At 47.7% G+C, this 9,600-nt stretch overlaps 1 protein-coding gene across 3 annotated transcripts in view; it reads right to left on the bottom strand.

The window, feature by feature from the left end:
• The window catches only part of Nav2 (neuron navigator 2), a 245,947-nt gene that overhangs the window by 152,575 nt on the left and 83,772 nt on the right, over positions 1–9,600 (bottom strand). For all 3 annotated transcript variants that reach the window (XM_028787457.1, XM_028787459.1, XM_028787456.1), the window contains exon 6: positions 3,195–4,293. In XM_028787457.1, the coding sequence (XP_028643290.1) occupies positions 3,195–4,293 (1,099 nt within the window). The remainder of the gene's footprint in view (positions 1–3,194; positions 4,294–9,600) is intronic.

The following is a 9,600-nucleotide window of genomic DNA, read 5'->3' as shown; positions in this document are numbered from 1 at the left end:
GAGGGAGGGAGGGAGGGAGGGAGGGAGGGAGGAGAGAGGGAGGGAGGGAAGAAGGATGGATAGATCTGGAGATACTTAGCTCACTCTTGTCGGGCACCATCTGTTGGCACCAAGCGGTGGTGTGCCCTCTAGAGGATCAGGGCACTTGCTTGCTTGTGTTACATCACTATAGCCCCATTCTTCTGAACACACATGTCCATTCTGCAGTGACCCTGCCATCATCCCACAGAATGTCAACAAACCCTGCCTGAAACAGCTGGGCTTAGACTTGAGACTATTGTCTATTGTGAACTGCAGTTCTATTACTGTGCATGTAAAGATTTCTGCTTTAAAATGTTTTTTTTTTAAGATTTATTTTATTTTACATGCATGACATATACGAGGGTTTTGCCTGCATGTATGTATATGCAACATATACGTGCAGTACTCATAGAGGCCAGAAGAAGGCATCAAACCCCTTGGAACTGGAGTTAATAGATAGTTGTGTGCCACCATATTGGTGCTGGGGACCAAACCCATGTTCTCTGTGATAGCAGCTGGTACTTTTAACAGCTGAGCCATCTCTGAAACACCAAGAATCCTTAACATAGACAGTAAGACAATATGGGTCCTGTAGTTAGACAGACTTGGAGTTTTGTTGTTTTGGGGTTTTTTTTTTGTTTGTTTTTGTCTGTCTGTCTGTCTGTCTGTCTGTCTGTTTGAGACAGGGCTTCTTTGTGTAGACACGGCTGTCCTAGAACTTGCTCTGCAGAGCAGGCTGGCCTTGAACTCCAAGATCTGCCCATCTTTGCCTCTGGAGTACTCTGTCCCCACACCCAGCAGCAGGCTTGGTTTTAAACACAGATTCATCTAATTATCACATCTGTGACCTGGAACAAATGTCCTGGTCTGTGCATCAGTTGCTCATCTATAGAACTGGAATTTTAAAAGCAAGCTAGCTCACAAAACCGGGAAGACTCAGGGGACTAGGACGAAGAAGCTCTTGGCTGGGTCTTTGCACACATTTGTTTCACAAGCAATTGCTAGCCATCTCTGTGGTCAGTAAGACTACACAGTGGGCAGCCCCAGCAGACACAGGGCAGAGTGCTGTGGCTCAATTCCTACCTTTTTCCCAGTCTCTCTTCACCAGCTTCTCCAAAAAGGACTTTGCCCAGCGTGAGTACACACAGGGAAGGCTGGCCTTGAATATCTGGGAGGTCCCTTTCCTGCTGCTCCTCACACATTAGTCACAAGAGAGACTTCGTCCCATAGAAAAGCTTGAAATAGCCAGGCGGTGGTGGCGCACACCTTTAATCCCAGCACTTGGGAGGCAGAGGCAGTCGGATTTCTGAGTTCAAGGCCAGCCTGGTCTACAGAGTGAGTTCCAAGACATTCAGGGCTACACAGAGAAACCCTGTCTCGAAAAATAAACAAAACAAAAACAACAAAAAAAGAAAATCTTGAAATAATAATAACAAAGAAGGTGAATGTTTGTTTTCTAGTCTTCCAAAGAGCTTATTATTTATTTTATTTCAAAATAAAGATGGGGCAGCAATGGCAGGGGCCAAACACTCACATGTTTTAACATGGCTAGTAAGAAGTTGCCAAGTAGCCTGAGCATGCATCATGGCAGTGTGAATGCTGCTAGGATTGCCCCAGTCCCACTGCATGTCAGAGAACAGTTCACGAGAAACCATGCAGGTATCCTCACCAGGCCTCTACTGAAAGACTTCCCAGTGTTCTCAGCACTGTTAGCTGAGCTGATGACGTGACTGAATAAAATAGATCTGTCTGCCAATCAGAGGAGATTGCTATGACGTTCACAGAAGGGGGAGTGGGCAGAGGAGAGTGAACACGGGACAAAAGGAAGCCTGGCATCATCCCTGTACTGCAAGGATGTGGCTAGCTTTCTCCTGACATCTCTAGTGGCAGGAAGCCTGAGAGTTCACAGGTACACAATTCAGGCAGGGAGATAGGGGACATCTAATTCTTTGGGGAGTCACACAAGCATAAGAAGCTCAAAGCGTGGGTGTGAATGCACACACCCGGGCTTGTGCAAATGTACCTATGTGAATCCACATTGGCATTTGGCACATGAATGTGTAATTGAGCCTGTACTTGTGTGCAACCATTGATGCATATGCTTTGTGCGTGTGTACACAGTTGTGTTTCTTTGTTTTAGGAGGGAGCCACAAACTAAGTGGGCAGGATGCGACACTGGGTCATTTTGCTATATGTATTGGGGGCCACCTCTCTGTGAAGTCGGTCAAGCACACTATGCTCTACCCAGCACAGGAGCAAGGACAGCCCTGTGAGCTGAAGCTCTCAGCTCCCTTCTCAGTAGGACAGGAGCTTCCAACAAGCCTGAAGAACTCAGCCACACGCTTATGGGTGTCTGTCTCAGTGTGGGAGTGTGGGAGGGGCAGAGCAGAGAGGATCTCAGGACAGGACAAGGAACATGTAGCACCCAGTCCTACGTGGGCTGCTGGGGTTCTACAGATGTGCCGTCAGAGACAAGGGCTTCTAAGACAGGAAAAGGACAGCAGACTTTAGCCTAATACATTTCTTGTTCTAGAATGCCCCTTGTCAATCTTATTACTACTATTATTGTTGTTGTTATCATTATTATTATTTATTTGATTTTTTGAGACAGGGTTTCTCTGTAGCCCTGGATGTCCTGGAACTCATCATGTAGATCAGGCTGGCCTTGAACTTGGAGAGCTACCTGCCTGTCTCCCAAGTGCTGGGATTAAAAGTGTATGCCACCACTGCCCAGCTGGCCCTTGTCAATCTTATCTCTTCCTCCTTCATCTCTTCTCAGAAAGCCCCAGGAGGTAATAGGGATTGCCAGAGTCAGAAAGTTCAACACCAATGCTGCCATAGGGAATTTTATATAGCAGGGTGGTCTTAAGTCTACTTAGTATACGTTACAACTCATTTTGGGTGACACCAAAACAGCCACCCTGCATATTCAGACCTACATGCTTCTAATGCTTCTGAAATGCCCTAATCCCCCACAGTGAAGCCTTCTTATCCTGGGGTCAGCTCACAATGTCTCCTGCTTCAGCACTGTCTTGCTATAGTAGTTGCCCACTAAGTGCACCAGGATAGAACTATGTGTTACGTTAGCTGTTGGCTCACATGTTCCTGATCCCTGCACGGACATAGCCAGGATGCAGGCTCTTTACCCAGGGGTAGCAAGTGCTGCTGCCTACCTGTACAGAAAAGGTGCAACCGTGGCTGTGTTGGGATGGTTGTATTGCTGCTGAGGCTGAGGTAGCTGAACACTGACGGTATTGCTTCCAGTGGTCTGTGTGGTCCCGACGGAGCCACTGACGGTTTGGCTGCTGATGCTGTGATTCAGAGTGGTCCCTCCGGGGCCTTTTCCCTCTGAGGATGCCAGGCTGGAGGAGGAGCTAGAGTGCCTGCTGTCCAGCTGGGGTTTCTGGGGAGGAAGCCCTGAGCTCAGCTTCCCTCTGCTCCTCTCTCCTTCCTTGGGAGGTATGGGGGCACTTGGGGACTTCCCAGGCATGTTCTTCATTCCTGGTTTTGGTATGCCGCTGTGGGATGGAGCTGTAGTCTCCTTCTTGGTGCTGTTGAGCTTGCCCCCTTTGGGGATAAAGCTGGCAATCTTGGAGGACTTTTTCGGTGTCTCAGTCACAACCACCCCACTGAGCTCTTCCTTGGGTTCTTCCTTGAGGTCAGGCCTGTCAGTCACGGAGACTCTCTTGGTGAGATCCTTGCTTTTCTCCTTTTCCTTCTCCTTCTCCCGCTGCTGTTTCTCCTTCTCTTTCTCGTTGCCCTTTGGGGAGCTCTTCTTATTGGTAAGTGCCCTGCTGAAAGTCCTCTGTGCAATGCCCTTGAGTGCAATCTTGGGGCTGCTGGATGCAGGGCCCGCAGTAGAAAGTGACCTGTTAGCGGCCTCCAACTCTTCACTCTCTTCAAAGCTGGGCAGGATCTCTAATCGCTCACAGCTCGTGTCCCGGGATGCTGAGCCCTCACCTGCTTTGGAGCCTCCCTTGCTGTTGAAAAGTTTGAGCTTTTCCAACATGGATTTCTGATTGTTGGGAGCAGGCTTCATGGCTTCAGGTGTGGGCCTGGAGGCCTCGGGCCCAGCGGGTTTGACAGAGAGCATGGATGATGTGGCACTATGCTTCACGCTGAGGGACTTGCTGCGCCAAGGCTTGGAGGTCATGCTGGGCTGGGGGATGGCTGAGGAGGCGCAGTTAACAGGGATGGAAGGGTTGTTCTCCAAGGAAGCAGGTACATTTTCGCTCATTCCGGGATGGGAGGAGGCTGAGCCTGCCAATGGCTCTGCAGAGACAGGGAAGGGAAAGTGACCTGAGTCATAGCCACTGAGCTGCACTGAAGACTAAGGGCCAGCCATGGCTACCAAGCCAGCCATTCCCCAGTCATATGCCCTGAAGCTCCATTACTGGAGGTGAGGATTATCTGTGGTTACAATGTAAACACAGTTCATCCTCCCGTCCTGTTCACACGGCACTTCCCCCAGCCTCACCACATCTCGGTTGTGTCTGTTCTGTAAACACATGCCAATCTTAACAGTACCATGCAGAGCACAACTAAGAATGTAAATAATCTACCGGAAAAAAGAGAAAATCCTTCACTGACACCACATACCACTCCCGTGGTATTTGAGGGTGTAGGAAATAAATGCCTTAAATGATTGAACCCAGAATTCCAGTTGTGAACAATAGTTAAGAAATATCCAACTTTTAGAAGACAACTTATCATAGATATTAAAACAGACCAAAGTAAAAATAGAAACTGAGGAGAAACCAATAATTTTAACTGAGAAATTGATTATTCATAAAAGTTGCTAATTCCTATGTAAGATTTTTTCTATGGTAGCACTTTTCCTTCCTTCCTTCCTTCCTTCCTTCCTTCCTTCCTTCCTTCCTTCCTTCTTTCCTCCCTCCTTCTCTCTCTCTCTCTCTCTTTCTTTCTCTCTCTCTCTCTCTCTCTCTCTCTCTCTCTCTCTCTCCCCCTTCCTTCCTTCCTTCCTTTCTTTCTTTCTTTCTTTCTTTCTTTCTTTCTTTCTTTCTTTCTTTCTTTCTTTCTCTCTCTCTCACGACAGGGTTTCTCTGTGCAGCCCTGGCTGTCTAGCAACTCACCCTATAGACCAGGCTGGCCTTGAACTCAGAGATCTGCCTGCCTCTGCCTCCTGAGCGAGCCATCATGGCCAGCCTAAAGAATTTCACTTTGTCCTATCCTGTTCAGGGAAACAGGTGAGGCATATTCTCTGTATTCACTTGAGAATTCACAGTAGAAAGAAATGAGGAGTTCTCTTCAGTGAACACTAAACCCCACACATCCCAGAGTGGGCGTGAACTGCCAACCTTTCTGTTAACGGCCAAATAGGCTGAGCAGTAGTTGTACGACGGAGACATTACACTGCATTTTCAAAGGCTTACAAATAGAACAGACTTTAGAGACCTTCTTTTACTTAAGATCACAATCGGAGCACATGCCCCGGCCCCATCTCCAGCACATATACAAGGCAAGAAAACACAGGCTATCTGAGAGTCAAGGCTTCCCCTTTGGCACACAACACATGTTTCCCTGCTCACATTCTTTTCTCAGAAATCCATGAAGGCATTTCCATACAAGTACCAGGACCACTCTGAGAAGTATGGGCTCCCCTATTATTGTCCTGTCACTCCCACTTACCACCGTGGCTCAGCATCAGAGAGCCCTCCAAACTGCAGCCCCTTCATCAGACAGAACTGCCATGATGCATCAGTGGCTCCAAGTGCCAGTAGCTGCTAGAGAAAGTGGCCAGGAGACAGAGGAGACACCCTCACTGAGCCTGTCCCCCACCCCCAAGCCCAATCCTGTCAGCCCCTTAAGAGAACACTGCTTGCAAAGTCACAGTGGCGGGACTTACCTAACGGTGGCCACTTTCTCCCACAAGGATTCTCTAGGAGAATTTCTGCAAGCGGAGAGGCTGCCCTTCCAATTGTCACAAGTGTTTTCAGTTAAACTGCTCATGTTTCTAATTAACTTTTGTCATCCGCAACTACTCCTGTGCCCAGAAGCCTGGCAGGATTAACGGCTGCTTCCTCGGCTCTCTTTGCTTCCCCCCCACCTCCCCTTCCTAATACCTATGTTCTGCTGCCTTCCAGCAACAGAGTAAACTGTACATAGAGCCGCTTTTGATGATTTAAAAGTCAACGGCTGCTCAGGCTGGGTCAAGGCAGCCCTGTGTGGGGTGCAAGCGCTGGGAGCTGGGCAGCCAGGGAACTGGCTGAGTCCGCCCGCAGCTGCGTGGGGAAGCCACAGCTCTGGGTGATCCAAAGCAGACCTCCCAATGTTTTAAAACACATCCATCTTCCTGACTTACTGGGGAATTTGGATTTGGAGGGGAGGGTGCTGCACAACTCCTCCACCAAAACTCACGGGTGTTGCTGGATCTTTTCCTGGGCAGAACCACAGCCTGGCTTACAAACCTACCTAACTACCAGCTTGTCATGGGGTCTCCTTGGCTTGACCCCTACCCCCTCCCGGGTTGTCTCATGGATATCTGGAGGCACACCACTCAACATACTGTTAAATGGTGTTCCTGTTCCCTTATTACAAGAAAGTGGGCAGGACTGTTTGTGACTGTGTTCTTTTAGCTAAAATGGAATACCCAGGATTTGAACCCAGGTCTCTTGACACAGTACTCAGTGATATCTACTTAACTGTTCATTTTTGGTTGTTGTTAAAGGAACAGTCTCATGCATCCCAGAATAGTCTTAAATTTGCTCTCTACCTGAGGATGACCTCCTGCCTCTTCCAAGTGTATGTGGGGCTGGGAAATGAACTTGGTGCATGCAAGGAAAACTCTCTGCAACTTGTTCACCATCTCCTGCCCACCGTCTCCTTTTAAAGAACAAATACGAACATTAGTCTCTAACACCCAGAGTGTTTTTCAGACATTGCCTTTCCTCATTCCTTACAGATGGTGATATCCATACCCCTCAGCAGGAAGCAGCTGTATCACAGAGGAGTTCCTCTGGCTAACGAAAGTAAATTTTCAAGTTGGGGACCACTTTACCTAGTAAAATTGCCTTTCCCTTTATCTGGGATCTTATCAGAAGCCAAATGAAACAACGCTCATCCATCCATCCACCCATTCGCCCACACCCTTCCTTCTACTCACTCATCCCTCCTCCCATCCCTCCTCCCACCCCATCCACTCACCACTCATCTTTCTCCCACCCACCCATCGTCCATACACTGAACATGTGCATGCTGACGGTCACTTATTTATCAAGGATGTCACACTCACACCAAATGCCGTTCCACACACTTGGGGCATGTCCACAACAAAACAAAGATCTTCTGCCTTTATGAACTTTATATTTTAGAGAAAGGAAACAGGAAATAATTCATCACCACCCCTTTTGCTGGAAAATAAATGCTAAAGAAAAACAAGGCTGATGTGCAAGAGAGAGGATTAGCTGCAGGCTATGGAGGTCCCTAAGATGTCTGCAGGCTGAGAGGTCTCCCAGCTTTGTCTGCATTGTGAGCTCCAGGGTTACCCAGTGAGACCCTGGTTTTTAATAAAAGGAGTGAAGACAAACTATTTCTACTATTTCTCTGGAGTCTTTTCAGCTGTGCTCGCAGTGAGCCTTTAAGAAGCCTCATGAAGTCAAGCCATGGCCATTTTTGTCCCACAGGGAACCACAGCCTTAGCCTCGCCCCTCACATGCTAAGTCCTTTTACTGCTGTGTGCTAATACATAGGGTATTTTTTTATTCTCAAATATTCTCCCTCATGTTTTCTAATGGAGAAAGCTGTCTGGGACAAGGTATTGTCAACCTTGTTAATTCAGAAATGCTGGTGTCCTAGGAAAACAAGCCTGGAGGATGGAGGGAGGGGTGGGCTTTCAAATGCAGACTTGAGCCAGTCTAATAACCAACAGCTCTTGCCTTTTTTTTTCTCATGTATATGGGCCTTCGCCTTCCTTAAAGCAAAGGAATGTGTTAGGGAGGAGGGGGCAGGAGCAAAGCATACAAGAATGTTCTGGACATCCTATCCCCCACAGTGCACATGGGCCACTGTTGGGAGGCAACTTGCTTTTCACAGCCCACAGATGAGTATCTTTATCCTTTTCAAGGTATACTGCACCCAGCCCATGTATAAACGAACCATTTTATGTTGATTAAATATACATTTAAGTTTCAAGTTGACTTAAAAACATGACACCAAGACCCACAAACGGTTTAGAGAATTGGTAAGAATCATATAGGCTTGTGAGTGGTGCAGGTTGAAGAAAGACTCATTTAAAATACTTAATTTTATATTGAATCTATTCCTTTGTCCCACATCATACTGCCTTCGAAAGTCACCTGAAATGGCACTCGGCACTTAGTCCACTTATGTCCTGAAGGGTATGGAGTGTATTCCTGAGAGTGGCCAGGTCAGCAGCATGACCCACCCAGTGTTGATGAGCGCACATAAGTTTAAACAAGCACATCATGACTCACTCAGCAGCTTGTGAACATGTATCTGGATATGAAGATGAACATGCTGAGACACTTTTTTTTAAAAGTTACTATCTGCCTGCCTGCCTGCCTGCCTGCCTGTCTCTCCCTCCCCTTCTTTCTGTGTGTATGTGTGTACATGTGTGTGCACACTCATGCATATATATGTGTATGCACACATCTGCATGTGTGTCTTGGTGTGTGCATGCTTGGAAACAACTTTCTGGAGTTGAGTCTTTTTTTTTTTTTTTTTCTTCGAGACAGGATTTCTCTGTGTAGCCCTGGCTGTCCTGGAACTCACTTTGTAGACCAGGCTGGCCTCGAACTCAGAAATCCGCCTGCCTCTGCCTCCCGAGTGCTGGGATTAAAGGCGTGGGCCACCACCACCCGCCGAGTTGACTCTTTTTGCATGTCTGCACATGGAGCACCTTCACATTCTGAGCCCTCTCACCCCCGCCCCTACTCTTACTGTGTATAATAAGCTCTGATATAGTCTACTGTAGTGTGACGTTTAAAATGCTAATGGCAGGGACTATGGAGATGCTCGGTGTGTGAAGGGCTTGCCTTCCAACCCCAGAGCCCATTTACAGTCCTCAGCATGGAGATATTCACTTGTAATCTCAGTGCTTGTGAGGTAGAGACACTGGATTCCTGGGGCTCTGGCTTGCTGTCCTGGTCTACTCGGTGTGTTCCAGATCAGTGACAGATACTCCCTCAGAAAACCACCAAGTGGACAGTGACAACTGAGAAACTACACGGGCAGTTGCCTTCAGTTCTCCACACATATTTGTACACACACACACACACACACGGACACACACACCCAGATGGCAGAGGCCTTTATGGAACCTCCTGACCCACTCATGGCTTCCCAGTGCCAGTCTGGGCACCTCAGTTCTAAAAGACCAATTTCCATAGTCCAACTGACAAACCACTACTTAAAGAGAACGTCTCCTTCAAAACATTGTGATGCCTTTGAAGAAAAGGAAAATCTTTGGGTTTTTTTTGGCAAGCAGCCTCAGCCTTCTTCTACAGGAACCCAAGTGCTCTAAATGGAAACACTGTGATGCAGATCCTGAGCATCTCTCTCTCTCTCTCTCTCTCTCTCTCTCTCTCTCTCTCTCTCTCT

The sequence above is a fragment of the Grammomys surdaster genome, unplaced genomic scaffold (genome assembly GCF_004785775.1).
Source record: "Grammomys surdaster isolate TR1022 unplaced genomic scaffold, NIH_TR_1.0 125635, whole genome shotgun sequence".
Taxonomy (NCBI): domain Eukaryota; kingdom Metazoa; phylum Chordata; class Mammalia; order Rodentia; family Muridae; genus Grammomys; species Grammomys surdaster.
The sequence above is the reverse complement of the archived record's forward strand: the minus strand, read 5'-3'. Positions and strand labels throughout refer to the sequence as shown.